This window comes from Microcebus murinus, chromosome 6 (genome assembly GCF_040939455.1).
Source record: "Microcebus murinus isolate Inina chromosome 6, M.murinus_Inina_mat1.0, whole genome shotgun sequence".
Taxonomy (NCBI): Eukaryota; Metazoa; Chordata; class Mammalia; order Primates; family Cheirogaleidae; genus Microcebus; species Microcebus murinus.
In genome coordinates, this window is record NC_134109.1 from 79,123,957 (window position 1) to 79,140,958 (window position 17,002).

The 17,002-nt window shown below is 37.2% G+C and overlaps 1 protein-coding gene across 1 annotated transcript in view; it reads right to left on the reverse strand.

Annotated features, from left to right (window-relative positions):
• The window catches only part of FSIP1 (fibrous sheath interacting protein 1), a 69,648-nt gene that overhangs the window by 36,563 nt on the left and 16,083 nt on the right, over positions 1–17,002 (reverse strand). The window contains exons 4-5 of the mRNA XM_076004238.1: positions 15,777–15,931; positions 14,110–14,203 (exon numbers count right to left, since the gene is read on the reverse strand). Coding sequence (XP_075860353.1) covers positions 14,110–14,203; positions 15,777–15,931 — 249 coding nt within the window. The remainder of the gene's footprint in view (positions 1–14,109; positions 14,204–15,776; positions 15,932–17,002) is intronic.

A 17,002-nucleotide genomic window follows, 5' to 3' on the forward strand; every position in this document is an offset into this window, starting at 1 on the left:
ATGCTATGCTGTGAGGACAGGCAGGCATCCTACGGAGGGGTTCATGTAGTAAGAAACTAAGGTCTCCAGGCAACAGCCAGCAAGAAACTAAGGTCTGCCAACAACCAGTCATGTGAGTGAGCTTGGAAACTGATTCTCCAGCTCCAGCAGAACCTTCAAATGACTAGCCATGGCCAACAGTGTGACACGAGGGATGCTGTCATATCAGAACTGTCCAACTAAGCTATTTCCAGATTCCTGGCTCACAGAAATAGTGAGATCATAAATGTTTATTGTTTTAAGATGCATGTTATGTCCAGGCGCGGTGGCTCACGCCTGTAATCCTAGCACTCTGGGAGGCCGAGGCGGGAGGATTGCTCGAGGTCAGGAGTTTGAAACCAGCCTGAGCAAGAGCGAGACCCCATCTCTACTATAAATAGAAAGAAATTAATTGGCCAACTAAAAACATACATATAAAAAATCAGCCGGGCATGATGGCGCATGCCTGTAGTCCCAGCTACTCAGGAGGCTGAGGCAGGAGGATGGCTTGAGCCCAGGAGTTTGAGGTTGCTGTGAGCTAGGCTGATGCCACAGCACTGTAGACCAGGCAACAAGACTCTGTCTCAAAAAAAAAAAAAATGCATGTTATAGGGGTAATTTGTTATATAGCAATATATAACTAATACAATGATCACGGAGGAAAACAGTGATACCAGGAAGACAAAATGACAAGATTAAAAGCTGTTTGAATAGCCTGAGAGACAAATACTAAAGGCTGAGATCAAACCATGGATAATGGTAGAGGTCAGATATAGAAAAGGTAGAACAAATACTCATTTGAGGAATTATTACTCAGGGAGGAAATGCAAAATAATGATGAGGGAGGAACTAAGCCCAGCTCTTGAGGTTCCTGTTTAGAAGATGGGGTGGGTGATGAAATCATTGACTAAAACAGAGAAAACATACAAAAGAAGGAGTAGAGAGGAAAAGGGAAGGAAAATAGAAGAGAACCAGCAGGGAACAATGAACCCAGTAAAAATTTTACTATGCTATGAAAGGTCAACTGTGTCAAATTCTACACAGATGTCACGTGCAATAAAAATGGGAAGTATGCCATTACAGTTAGAATTTAGGAGGACCACTGATGAAGTACTTTCTGTAGCAAGATAGGAGAAAATACAGATATTAAAGAGTTGAGAAGTAAATGGAATTTGACCAAGTAGCACCAGTGGGTGTGAGCTATTCTTTCAAGAAGTCTAATCTTTAAGGAGAGCAGGGAAACTGAGTGGTACCTGCCTGGGAGTGTGGCGAAAAACAGAGGGAAAAGGTTTATTTGTATGTTTAGTTGGTTCAATGGCTCTTTGATTGTGTCTTAGACCTAGAAGATTTAAATACAGTGAAGGAAAGGAGCCAGAGAGAAGAAGCCAGAGAGATTAAAGCTCTAGATGAAAAACAGAAAGATTAATGCCAGGAGCATGGTGAAAGGGATGGGTTGTTATTGATTTTGTCCTTGGAGAATAAGAACCTTCCCTCTAAGGCTAGAGGAAAGGGTCAGAGGATGGATAAGCACAGTCAAGGGGAAGTTTAGAAACAGAAGGAAATAATGTGAAAGGGATTCCCACCCTTTAAATCCATTTTCTCTGGAAAGTTAAGACCAGCTGCCAGAGTAAAAAATCTTGCAAAAGAAGATGAGAGGTTAAGCACACAGTAACTGTTTGGAATAGCCATTTTGGAGAATGCAAAAGAAATTACTAAGCAATGCTGAGACCCCCAACAGAAGTTAAAAAATAAAAATCCTTGGCTGTGCCAGTCAGCACAGTTCTGTCAATTCCCTCTCTCAGCCCTCTGAAAATCAGAGTAGAAATAGACCACCAGATTTTCTTCGAGTATTTAATCTGAGAATTCAAGAGCACAAGTATCACGTATCTGAATTTTACAGAAAAAGTACCTACAAAGAGGTATTCTCAAATTTGCAAAACCCTACTTAAGATGTCAATGTTTTGTGCTTGCTTGCATTTATAAATTTGGAGCTAGAAAAACAAGAGAGAAATGTGACAAAAGCAAAAAAAAATAACCTCTATCAAAAACACTGACAATAAACAACACTATCAGTAGATGTATTTGTCTCAAAAGAATATTAAATTCTACGTCTATTCATTAGATAAATGCTAGAAACTAAGGGAAAACTCCTGGTGGTATAAAGAATTTTGATTTTCACAACATTTCTCTAGAAAAACCTAGAGAGGTTCCCTTAATAACAGGATGGAACAGATTTGAAATATTTCAGAGATCTCTAGCAAGTGCAATATTGTTTACTTCAAAATCGCATTACTTAATCTTGAGTTTATTATATCTTGATTATAAAGTTAAAATCTGGTATAAATCAATTTACTGTAGTTTTCATCTTTCTCTTAGAATGAAGGCCTCACTTGTTTTTAGTAGCTAAAATAAAACTATAAGCACAACCCAACAACAATTATCTTTTCATTTATTTACTATTAGTTATTTGTGATGTTATAATGAGACTGGGATGGATTTTGTGTTTTGGGGGCTGGAAAACAGGTTAGAAATTGCCATTCAGTCGCCAGCACGAAGTCCTTAAAGTTTACTCTTAGATAAGAGGATAACGAAAACTGACTAGGGTGGACAAAGAAAAACGTTCACCCTAAGAGTTGATTCCTTTGTTTAAAGGGCGAAAATGAAAAGAAAGGTAGAAAGCAGGTTTTGGTATGTTTGTGAGTGTATGTTTAAAGTTCAAGTTGAAACAGGTCTAGCTATAAGCCCTTTAAAGAGGCTTTTTAGAGGGAGAGGGGGCCAAGCAAGACAGCCTAGCAGAACCCTCCAAGGATTGTCCCTCCACACGAACACCAAACACAACTAGCCACACAAGCAAGCACCTTCAGAAGAACCAAAAATCAGGTGAGCGATCATACTATTAATACATGGATTTAACTTTGTATCAAGGAAAGACGCATGGACGAGGGCAGAAAAGACAATCTTGCATTACCTACACCACCTGTCCCCCATCTCCTGGCAGTGCCGTGCCAGCACACTGAGTGAAGAAAGAATCTGTCTGCCCAGTGGAGGGAGAGTGAAGTGATTATGGGACTTCATACTGAAACCCAGGGCTGCCCTGGCACAGGGGAACACAGAGCAGAATTCTGCTAGTACACACAGAGGGAGCATTTGACCAGCCTGGCCAGACGGAAATCGCTCCATCTCCAAACCCGAGTTCTGGCTGGCCCCCACTACCAGCTGACAAAAGGTGGCCTGGGACCTAGACTAAATTCATAAGGTAGTTGGGCCACAAAGGCTACAGTCCCTGGGCAATTCCAGCAGCTCGGAGCCAGTGGACTTGGGGTGCATGTGACCCAGTGAGACACCAGCTGCAGCAGCCAAGCCAGTGCCTGTGTCACCCCTCCCCCAACCCCAGGCAGTGCAACTCAGGGAGAGTCTTCTTCCACTTAGGGGAAGGAAAGGGTAGAAGTCAGAGGACTTTATTTTACCACTTGGATACCAGCTCAGCCACAGTAAAATAAAGTACCAAGCAGGAACTAAAGGCCTGAGTTCAGGCCTTTAGTTCCTGGACAGCATTTCTGGACCCACCTTGGGTCTGAAGGCAAGGTCCCAGCCCTGGCAGGATTCACCACCTGCCGACTAAAGAGCCTTTGGGTTTTTCATAAGCATCAGTGGAAGCCAGGCAACAGTCACCATGGGCTTTGGGTGAGACAGGGCTGGCCTTCAAGTATAACCTGGTGCTGGTAACCACGAGGGAGGGAGTGTCCACGTCACTCCTCCTCCAACTCCAGCAGCCCAGCACAGAGAGTGAGGGAAGAGAGTGAGAGACTTTGCCTGGTAATCCAGGGAATCCTCCCATCTCTTACCCAAGTCCACCAAGGAATCTACAAGAGTCACAGCATTACTGGGCTTGGAGCACCCCCATTGCTGATATGGCTGCACAGACCAAAGACTTACATAACAATACTCAATTCCCTTTGAATATCTAGAAAGCCTTCTCAAGAAGGACAGGTTCAAATAAGCCTAGACTGTGAAGATTACAATAAATACCAAATTCTTCAATACCCAGAAATCGATGAGCATCCACAAGCATCAAGAACACCCAAGAAGAGATGACCTCACCAAACAAACTAAATAAGGTACGAGTGACCATTCCTGGGAAGATGGAGATACGTAACCTTTCAAAGAATTCGAAATAGCTATCCTGCAGAAGTTCAATGAATTTCAAGAAAACATAGAGAAGGAATTCAGAAGCCTATCAGAGAAATTTAACAAAGAGATTGAAATAATAAATAAAACCAAGAAGAAATTCTAGAGCTTAAGAATTTACTTGACAACTGAGAAATGCATCAGAGTCTCTCAACAGCAGAACTTACCAAGCAGAAGAGAGAATTAGTGAGCTTAAAGGCAGGCTATTTGAAAAGACACAGTCAGCAGAGAAAAAAGAAAATAAAAAATAATAATGAAGCATGTCTACAAGATCAAGAAAATTGCCTTAAAAGGGCAAACCTATGAGTTATTGGCCTTAAAGAGGAGGTAGAGAGAGAAACTGGGGTAGAAAGTTATTCAAGGAAATAATAACAAAGAACTTTCCAAACCTAGAGAAAGATAATATTAAGGTACAAGAAGGTCATAGAACACACCAAGAACATTTAACCCAAACAGGACTACGTCAAGGCATTTCATAATTAAGCTCCCAGAGGTCACAGATAAAGAAAAGGTCCGAAGGGAAGGGGAAAAAAAAACATATAAAGGAGTTTAGCACATCTGACGGCAGACTTCTCATTGAAAGCCTTACAGGCCAGGAGAGAGTGGCATGAAATATTCAAAGTGCTGAAGGAAAAAACCCTAACCCTAGAATTTACTATCCTGCAAAAATATCCTTCAAACATGAGGGAAAAATATTTTCCCAGATAAACAAAAGCTAAGGGATTTCAGCAACACCAGATTTGTCCTACAAGAAATGTTAAAAAGAGTTCTTCAATCTGCAAGGAAAGGACATTAATGAACAATAAGAAACCATCTGAAGGTATACAACTCACTGGTAATAGTAAGTATACAAATATAGAATACTCTATTGAGTATGAAGACTAAAAGACAAATCTATCAAAAATAACTACAACAATTTTTTGAGAGATAGTATAAAAAGTATGGATAGAAACAACAAAACATTAAAAAATGGGGAGAGGGATAGAGTTAAAGGTAGAATTTCTGTTATATTTCTGTTTGCTTATGTATTGTTTGTAAGCGGAGTTTTCACGTTTGAAATAATCGGTTATAGAATGTTTTTTGCAAGCCTCATGGTAACCTCAAATCAAAAAACCTACAACAGATATAAACAAAGGAAAAGCGAGAAATTAAAACACACTACCAGAGAAAATCACTTTTAAAACAGGAAGACAAAAAGGAAGTAAGAAAGAAAGAGAGGACCACAAAACAACCAGAAATCAAATAACAACAAGGCAGTAATAAGTCCTATGTATCAATAATAACATTGAATGTGAATGGACTAAACTCTCCAATCAAAAGACATAGAGTGGCTGAATGGATTTAAAAAACAAGAGCCAACTCCATGTTTCTTATAAGAAACACACTTCACCTGTAAAGACACACATAGACTGAAATTAAAGGGATGGAAAAAGATATTCCATGCAAATGGAAACCAAAAAAGAGCAGGAGTAGCTATACTTCTATCAGATAAAATAGAGTCAAGGCAAAAACTGTAAAAAGAGACAAAGAAGCCCATTAGATAATGATAAAGAGGCCAATTCATAAAGATGATATAACAATTGAAAATATATATGCACCCAACACCAGAGCACCCAGGTATATCAAGCAAATATTATCAGAGCTAGAGAGAGAGAGAGAGACCCCAATACAACAAATGCTGGAGACTTCACTCCACTTTCAGTGTTAGACAGATCATCCAGGCAGATAATCAACAAAGAAACATTGGACTTAATCTGCACTGTACACCAAATGGACCTAATAGGTATTTACAGAACCTTTCATTCAACAGCTATAGAATGCATGTTCTTCTCAGGTCATGGACCATTCTCAAGGACAGATCATGTTAGGCCACAAAACACACCTTAAAAAATTCAAAACAACTGAAATCATACCAAGTATTTTCTCTGAGCACAATGGAATAAAACTAGACATCAATAACAAGAAGAACGCTGGAAACTATACAAACACATGGAAATGAAATAATATGCTCCTGAATGACCAGTGGGTCAATGCAGAGATTAAGAAGAAAATTTAAAAATTTCTCAAAATAATTGAAAATGAAAATACAGCATATCAAAACCTATGGGATACAGAAAAAACAGTAATAAGAAGAAAGTTTATAGCAATAAGTGCCTCCATTAAAACAATAAAAAGCTTCAAATAAGCAACTTAAGGATGCATCTCAAAGAACTAGAAAAACAAGAGCAAAATTAGAAGAAAAGGAATAATAAAGATCAGAGCAGAAATAAAAGAAATTGAAAACAAAGAAACAATACAAAAGATCAACAAAACAAATAGTTGGTTTTTTGAAAAGATAAACAAAATTGACACACCTTTAACCAAACTAAAAAAAAAAAAGAGAGAAAAGACCCAATTAATAAAATGAGAGATGAAAAATAAGACATTGCAACTGATACTACAGAAATCCAAAGGAACATTAGAGATTACTATAAGCAACTGTATGGCAATAAATTGGAAAACTTAGAAGAAATGAATAAATTCCTAGGTACAGACAACCTATCAAGAGCAAACCAGGAAGAAATCCAAAGCACTAATAAAAAATCTCCCATCAAAAAAAGCCCAGGACTTGAGAGTTTCACTGTTGAATCCACCAAGCATTCAGAAAAGAATTAATACCAATCCTATTTAAACTACTCCAAAAATCAAGTAGGAGGGAATACTCCCAAACTCATTTTGTGAGGCCTGTATCACCCTGATACCAAAACCAGACAAAGACACAACAAAAACAGAAAACCATAGGCCAATATCTCTGATGAACACAGATGCAAAATTCCTCAACAAAATGCTAGCAAACAGAATTCAACAACACATTAAAAAGATTATTCATCCTAGGGATGCAAAGATGGTTCAACACATGCAAATCAATGTGATACATCGTATCAACAAAACAAAGGATAAAAACCATATGATCATTTCAATCGATGCCAAAAAAGCATTCAGTAAAATTCAACATCCCTTCATGATAAAAACCTCAAAAAACTGGGTATAGAAGGAACTTAACATGATAAAAGCCATATTTGACAGACCCACAGCTAGTATCACAGTGAATGCAGAAAAACTGAAAAACTTTCCTCTAAGATCTGGAACAAGGATGCTCACTTTCACCACTGTTACTCAACATAATACTAGTTATAACTAGAACAATCAGACAAGAGAAGAAATCGGGAGAGGGAGAGGAGAGAAGAGAGAAGAGAAGAGAAAGAAACTAGATTCAAGTGCTGGGAGGAGGGGAGAATAAGGAGCAACTGTTTAATGGGGACAGGGTTTCTGCATGGGGTGATGAAAAAGTTCTGGAACTAGTCATAAGTGATGGCTGCATAACATTGTGAATGTATTAAATGCCACTGAACTGTATACATTAAAGTGGTTAGGTAGCAAATTTTTTTTTTTTTTTTAAAGAGGCCTTTTGGCCGGGTGCAGTGGCTCACGCCTGTAATCCTAGCACTCTGGGAGGCCAAAGTGGGTGGATTGCTCAAGGTCAGGAGTTCAAAAACCAGCCTGAGCAAGCGTGAGACCCCGTCTCTACTATAAATAGAAAGAAATTAATTGGCCAACTAATACATATAGAAAAAATTAGCCGGGCATGGTGGCACATGCCTGTAGTCCCAGCTACTTGGGAGGCTGAGGCAGCAGGATTGCTTGAGCCCAGGAGTTTGAGGTTGCTGTGAGCTAGGCTGACGCCATGGCACTCACTCCAGCCTGGGCAACAAAGTGAGACTCTGTCTCAAAAAAAAAAAAAAAAAAAGAGGCCTTTTAAAGTATATATTGTAACTACATGCTGCCACCTACTGGACAATTTATAAGGGCCTTGCACTTTCCTGGTAAAAAATGATAAAGAGAACCACAGCAAGATTCCCATTTTCCTAATAATACTTACAGAAACATTTTACTTAAAAATTCATGAGATTATTTAAGTTTGATCAAAATAATTTTTTAATTTTTTATATTTTTAATTAAAATGAATAAGCTGAGGATCAATGAGTAATGGGAAAGAATATCATCTCAGAGGGGAACAGACATAAGCAGGTTCACACCGCCTTACAATATGTGGCTGTGCTAGAATAACAAAAATATGAGATTTTCAAAAATCAGTGCTGGCTGGGCGCGGTGGCTCACACCTGTAATCCTAGCACTTTGGGAGGCCGAGGTGGGAGGATTGCTTGAGCTCAGGAGTTCAAGACCAGCCTGAGCAAGAGCGAGACCCTATCTCTACTATCAATAGAAAGAAATTAATTAGTCAAACAACTAAAAATAGAAAAAATTAGCCGGGCGCTGTAGCGTTTGCCTGTAGTCCCAGCTACTCGGGAGGCTGAGGCAGGAGGATTGCTTGAGCCCAGGAGTTTGAGGTTGCTGTGAGCTAGGCTGACACCACAGCACTCTAGCCTGGGCAACAGAGTGAGACTCTGTCTCAAAAAAAAAAAAAAAAAATCAGTGCTTTGTGGTCAAAGTGAATTCTTACGCTTCTACTCATTTCTTTTACACTTACAATGAAAATACTCTGCTAATAATACCAGTTTTAAGCTGATGATTCCAAAAGTTTCCTCTTTTAGAATAAGGTAATAATTATGAGGTATAAAATATAAAAAGTAAAAAAAGTTATTAGGCTAATAATATATCCTAAAGTAAATACTCCTTTTTTGTTTCTTAGGATTTTAAAAAATCAGATATGTGTGACAATAAATAACTGCTAAATACATGCCTACAAAGTAAAGGGCCAGCAGAAAATTTCATTAAGAAGTTAACTAGTTAGAGTCCTCAAAAAAGTCACCAAAAAAGACTCTAATTAAATCTGAAAAAGACAGGAATACAATAATGTTATCTCTTCATTTTGGTGAACTGGTTAAGTGTGAACTAATCAAGATAGCCAATAGCAAGAGTGAAAGGCAATAGACATTTGATTCACATAACAGTATCTTTTATTCCCGTTGCCTTTCACATTGGCCCTTCTTTCGCATTTTATCTGCTTTGCACACACTGCCAATACATAATAATTAAGAATTTGAAATCTAAACATTGAAACCTCCACAACGTGATAATATTTAAAGCTATGATTCTGAGCATAGCTTTCAAGTCCCTTGCAGCTCCAGCTTTCAGTTCATTAAGTCCACTTAATTTCCATGTTAGAACACTACCACTGTCTACAGCCATACCACCCTGGATGCACCCAATCTCATCTGATCTCAGAAGCTAAGCAGGTCAGGCCTGGTTATTACTTGGACAGAACATTAGTACTAATATGACATTACCATACGTGTCCACAGGGATTATCTCTGGGATTATCCCCTCATCTCAAGATCCTTAATTTAATCACGTATGCAAAGACCCTTTTTCCAAATAAGGTAACATTCACAGCTTCTAGGGATTTGATATGGATGTCTTTTGGAAGGCCATTATTTCAGTCTACCACAGAAGGTAATAATTGCAATAATTGCCTAAGGATGATCTAAATGTTCAACAGCAGGATATTAGTTAAACAAATGATGGTACATTCACCTAATGAATTAATATATATACAGTCATTAAAAATAATGCTAATGCAAATTGTTCCATTTATCTATTGCTGCATTAAAAATTCACCCAAAATTTAGTGTCATACAATAATAATTATTGCAGGTAAGATCTACTTATTGACATTAAAATTAATAGGTAAAAACTTAAGGAGAACCAGAATATTTATATTGTCTTAAATTATCTCCTCCAAGATATTTAGTTAATTGCAAGAGAAAAAATATCAAGTTTACAGTGGAAAAAGGCAGCAGACACTACCTTAACTCAGTGATCAAGGTTAACATCACTAGTAATATACATCAACATTATTTACCCTGAGCATGATTGACTGAGAAGGTTGCATAACTTCCGGGATATGCTTGCCAAAAATGCATAACTTTCTTCTAATCATGAGAAAACTTCACACATACCAAAATTGAAGGATATTTTACAAAATTACTGACCAGTACCTTCCAAAAGGTTTAAGATCATGAAAGACAAGGAAAGACTGAGGAATCATCACAGATTAGAGAAGACTAAGAAGATATGACAACTAAATGCAATATGCGATCCTGGATTAAATACTAGAAAATAAAAAGCATATTAGTGGAAAAACTGGTAAAATTTTAAGGAGGTTTTGTAGTTTAATTAATAGTATTATAACAATGTTAATGTCTTGGTTTTGATCATTGTACTGTGGTTATATAAGATTGGAGAAGCCAAGGGGAAGGGTATAAGGAACTCTGTATCTGTGCAACTATTCTATAAATTTAAAGTTATTTCAAAATAAAAAGTAAAAAACAAAACTTAATGGCATACAAAAAATATACTTAAAATGCTCATCACTAATCATCAGAGAAATGTAAATTAAAAATCACAATGAAATATCATCTCACACCTGTTAGACTATCTACCACCAAAAAGACAAAGAGATAATAAGTGTTGGTGAGGAAGTGGAGAGGCTGCCTCACTCTTATACATTGCTGGTGGGAATGTAAATTAGTACAGCCATTATGGAAAATGTGTGAAGGTTCCTCAAAATATATAAAACAGAATTACTGTATGAGGTAGCACTCCCACTTCTGAATATTTATCCAAAAGATTTGAAATAAGTTTGTTGAAGAGATATCTGTATTCCTGTTCATTGCAGCACTACTCACAATAGCCACATTATGGAATCAACTTAAGTGTCCATCAATAGGTGAATGAATGTGCAATTATCATATAACCATAAAAATTAAAAAGATTTTTAAAAAACAACCTCTCCAAAAAGTCCCAGATGAATGGATAAAGCAAATGTGGCATATATCGACAATGGAATACTATTCAGCCTTAAAAAAGGAAATTCTGTCATTTGTTACAACATGAATGGAATTAAAGAACATAATGCTAAGAGAAATAAGTCAGGCACAAATAAACAAATATCACTTATATATGGACTCTAAAACAATCAAACTTATAGAAGCAGAGAATAGAATGATGGTTACAGAGACTGGGGAGTCAGGAGAATAGGGAGATGATGGTCAAAGGGTACAAAGTCGCAGTAAGATGGGGGAATAACAGCTTTTGTGAGATTTATTGTACACTTATTAATATTAGTTATATTAATATACAACTATAGTTACATATAACTACATAATCATATATAACTAAATATATAACTATATCATATATAAATATAATAATTAACATTAATTATAATAATAGTATTGATTATAATTAAGTTAATAATACTCAAAATTGCTAAGAGTAAATTTCAAATGTTCTCACTACAAAAGATGTTAAGTATTCGGGGTGATAGATATGTTAATTAGCTTGATTTAATCATTCTACATTGTATTCATAAATCATAACATCACTTTGTACTCCATTAATACATATAATTATAAATTGTCAATTTACAATGAAATTTGAAAAACATTTAATGATACAAAACAATGAACCTTTTATCATGCTCGTGCTTCTATGGGTCAGGAATTTGAAGGACACAGTGGGAACAATTTGTTTCTGCTCCTTCATGAATGGGGGCCTCAGCTGGCTGGGTGGCTCCATTTGGCTGGAAATGTCTGGAGCAGGTCAACTGGGGCCATATGTCCAGCCTTCTTTACATGGTGTTTGCTGCAGCTGAAATATCCAAAGTTGCTCCTTTATTCACACCTCTGGAGCCTGCATTGAGACAGCTGGAACAGTGTGTCAGTCTCCTAGGACTGCTATAACAAATTACCCCAGGCTGAGTAGCTGAAAATAACATAAATTTATTCTCTCACAGTCCTGGAAATTAGATATCTAAAATCATGGTATCAGCGGAGCATTCCCTCTGAAATCCTCCTTGTGTCTTCCTAGCTTCTTGTGGCTCCCAGCAATTCTTGGCAGTCCTTGGCTTGTAGCTACATCACTCTAATCTCTGCTTCTGTCTTCACATGGCCTTCTTCCCTGTGTCTCTGTGTCTCTGAGTCCTCTTCTCTTTTTATAAGGACAGCAGTCATTAGGTTTAGGGCTCACCCTAATCCAGTATGACTTCACCTGAACTAATTACTTCTGCAAAGACTCTATTTCCAAATGATGTCACCCTCTGAGGTTGCAGGTAGATATGCATTTGAAGGGGACACTACTGAAATCACTATAGCCAGGAAATGGCCGGCATCATTTTCTCTCTGCATGGCCTCTCTGTATGGCTTGCTTGGGCTTTCTCACAGTATGGCAGCCTCAGGGTAGACTGACCTCTTCCATAATGGCTGGCTTTCTTCTGAGCGAGCCTTCTAAGAGAAGCAGAAACTGCCAGTCTTCTTAAACACTAGTCCTAGAAATGGCATACATCAATTCTGCTGTAATATATCAGCCACAGTTGTCCCAGGCTAGTCAAGACTAACAAGAGAGGGAGAACTAGACTCCATCTCTAAATGAAGAGTAGAATGAATGTGCATAGAGAGAAGAAATTGAGGGCAGCCACCTTGAAACAAACTACCATACAGATTTATTCTTATTGTCAGCTAAAGGGGCTCATGAAAGACAAAGTGAAAAAAAAGTTACAAAACACCATATATATAATTTTATGCCATTTTTATTCTTAAAATATATCTATATGGATATTTACACTAAACATGTCTCAAAAGATAAAGAGTAAACCAAAATATCAATAGCGATTATCTCTGCAAGTTGAGAATTTAAGTGACAGTAATTTTTTTCTTTTTTTTTTTGACCAATATTTTCTAATATAGATTACACATGTGCTACTTCTGTAACAAAATAGAAGATGCAAAACGTAAATGATCTATGATTTTAATATAGATAAGGCTAATTTTTTTGGTGTTTTAATTGGGATACACAAATGGCAAAGTAGATTTCAAGAAGAAAAATCTAGACAACAGATCTACCCATTATAAACTTAGAAATGTTCATTTTTTTTAAAAGTCCTTTGTCATAGAGAGGGCAATCTAGATGGGGCATCCATCATCTTAAGGAGAAACATTTGGTGCATTGTAAACCCAAATCTCTCAAGCCCAAGCAGCTTCTGAGCTCTCAATACCAGGTCCAGAAGAAACAAACCTAAAGGAATATCATTCATATCAAAGCTCCATGCAGTTGCAGTGGCCTGAATCAGGTTCTTGAGATTCTAAAATGGTACATATTCACTTTGTAGAAGAAAAAGGATCCCACTATTCTCAAAGAAATTAAAGGCTCCTGCTTTAGAGCCAGTCTGCCCAAGAAGAACTAGACAGCCCCCTATATAATGTAGGTCAAAGGATTTCAAAACTATCCTGCCAAAAAATACCAACTGTTTCCAATCCCTAAAATTTTCACCATTATATTAGTGGATTAAAGGGTACATGACTCCATAATATTTCTGTTTTAAAAGAAGAAGAAAACTATTTACAAATATACATACAGACAAAGAGGAAAGATAGAAATATATGTGCAGAATTAATTGTCTGGTCTCAAAAAGTAGGGCTGTGAGAGAATAGGAAATAGGACAACCTCTTTACGAAAGGGGTTGCACAGGCCTGAGTGATACCTTGTGAGAGGATCCTAGGCAGTTAGGGAACTGTCTGTATATTATGAGTGTCTAAAGACATCTAACAGGGACAGAAAGTAAAGGACAGAAAGTAAAGCAAAGATATATTTTATCTATATCCCAATTTTTCCCACCCTGTCCACCTCACCACTGAGCTGATACAAACCCTCAAAAACACTGAAACGTACCTAAATTCAGAGTAGTTCCATATAATCCTACCTAATGTGATCAATTATTTCCCCTAAAGAAGAGTCAAATTCACAAAGAACAAGAAGGAAAAAATGGATTGGAATTTTTTTAATCCAAATAGTCTAAGACTTTGAGATAAAAACAAAAAATAAATGACATCTCCATCTACTTACCAACAGTTTCTTCAGATTCAGTAGTCAAAGATAAAAATTTTTTTGTATTTTCCATCTCCTCATTACTTTGCAAAGCCTCTCTATTTTTTGCAGACTAATGAAAGAAAAAATAACATTTAAACATGGGCAAAGGTGGCACTATACTCATTGATGTGTTTTATTTCAACATAGTTCCCAATCATGTACATGCAAACAAGAAGGATCAAGCCATTTTTATTTCCTTAATTAGGAAATTTGTAAATGTTTCATCTTCTTGCAAAATTCTGTCAATGGGAATTACCAAAGAAAGTTGGAGTATATGCTTATCATTATATGATAATTACCTTGCTTAAAAGTATCCTAAAGTTTCTGCTTGATATTTTCATAACTAATGAGTAATCTTAAGGTATACCATCAAATTGAAATTTCAGACATTTTAAGACTGGTACTGTATGTTATTATGTTTCCATTTATAATTCTTGTTCCAAAGGAAATAAAAACTTGCTTTGAGATTCAATAGGGGCCGGGCGCGGTGGCTCACGCCTGTAATCCTAGCACTCTGGGAGGCCGAGGCGGGCGGATTGCTCGAGGTCAGGAGTTCGAAACCAGCCTGAGCAAGAGCGAGACCCCGTCTCTACTATAAAAATAGAAAGAAATTAATTGGCCAACTAATATATATATATAAAAATTAGCCGGGCATGGTGGCACATGCCTGTAGTCCCAGCTACTCGGGAGGCTGAGGCAGGAGGATTACTTGAGCCCAGGAGTTTGAGGTTGCTGTGAGCTAGGCTGACGCCACGGCACTCACTATAGCCTAGGCAACAAGCGAGACTCTGTCTCAAAAAAAAAAAAAAAAAAAAAGAAAAAAAAAAAAAAGAGATTCAATAGGAAAAAAATGATAGGCTAACTTTTTCTGCTAAAATTTACAGAAGTTAGTCAACTGATCAAGGAGGGCTTTATCAAAAACAACCAATCTCATATTACCGGCTCCTTTTGCAAAGGTGCTCCCCTTTGATGGGCAAAATTCAAATATGAGCCAATGGCTACACACCAAGTTAATGCCAACATCTAGTCAATTCAACCCCTGCATATTCATCCAAGGAGGCCAAGGAAAGTTAATCAAGCACCAGAAATTTGTTGAGACAGAAGCAAACGGAACATGGTCCCAGACCTCAAGCATTTTATAGCTTCCTGAAGAAATCTTTACCACCACATAAAACAGTGAACTCCCAGACTTCTTCATCACAAAGTTTTGCTCAAATAACAATGCTATGCACAGGGTTAAATTTTTGTATATTTGTCTATTAACCTCCAAAGTGGAAGGTAGATAAAGAAAAAGCAGATATACATGCTTGATAAAAGTAGCCATTATATCCCTTGCTATTCCAGAGTTGGAGGAGCCCCAGCCTGACAATAGGAAGAGAGGATCTACTGGGCCCATCCATGGGAGGATGAACACACCAGTGCAGCACCCGAATCTGGAATGCTGCAAGCTAACTTCTCTGGTTCCAGAAAATTATCACCCCCACTCCCCACTCACACATACATATATGCACATCACTGCCACTACCTCCACAAAATAAAGCAATAAAAGCAAACCACGTTAACACCATGCAATCCATGCTTTTCTTACTCATTTCAGAGGAAATTGTTTCTTATATTTCAGCATAAGGTTAGATAATTCTTACCTTAAGTTCTTCCCACAGCTTTATTCTCATTTCTAGCCCTTGCTTCTTAATTTCTTTTTCTCTATCTTGTTTCTTCACTAATATTTTATCAAGTCTCTTCATCTTCTGAATAGCATCTTGAAGCTGAGAATCTAATTCTTTTAATTTGGGTTCATCTATATCATGTTAAAAGTAAGAATGGGTTAGAAGTTTAAGAAAAACATGAAGTTTTGTTTTGTTTTTACTATTTGTTCATTCATTCAATAAATATTTTTGGCTGGTGGTAATAACTACTACACTGGTATCGTGTAGCTTGATTTACAATGTGCTTTCATGTGTATTCTTTATATATTCACAGTTGTATATCTTCACAGTTGAGATAACTGAGTCTTCTCAAATAGCTAATAAATTATAGCATTGGACTCAGAAATGGGTCTCTTATAATTTTTTTTTTTTTTTGAGACAGAGTCTCACTTTGTTGCCCATGCTAGAGTGCCATGGCGTCAGCCTAGCTCACAGCAACCTCAAACTCCTGGGCTCAAGCGATCCTCCTGCCTCAGCCTCCCAAGTAGCCGAAACTATAGGCATGCACCAGCTTGCCCAGCTAATTTTTTCTATATATTTTTAGTTGGCCAATTAATTTCTTTCTATTTTTAGTAGAGACGGGGTCTTGCTCTTGCTCAGGCTGGTCTCAAACTCCTGACCTTGAGCAATCCTCCCACCTCGGCCTCCCAGAGTGCTAGGATTATAGGTGTGAGCCACTGTGCCTGGCCACTCTTATGATTTTAAATCCCCAATTTTTTCTCCTTCATTCTGCTATACCTTCTATATTCACGACGAACAAATAGGAAATAAGGAATAAGTACTCCATGTAGCTAGACATCTTTTTTTCTATGCTCCTTCTATTTGTTCTAATTTCTTGAAGTGTCTACTAATAAAAAGGTTCTTGAGTTATATATAATTGACAGCAACATATTTGAAATTAAGGACTCTTTAGAACTTTTATCATTTAATTTTAACTTATGATTAATGATAATGATAACTAACATTTATAGAGTCATCTGATAGGGACAGTTTTAAGTACCTTATTTACATATATTATTTAATCATCATCATAACCCTGTGAGGTGGCATAAGCATTGTTCTCATTTTACAAATTAGTAAACTGAGCCTAGTTTGTAACTGAGTTCCATACATGTCCAAGGTGATATAACTGTTAAATGGCAGAGCCAGGTTCCACCCAAATC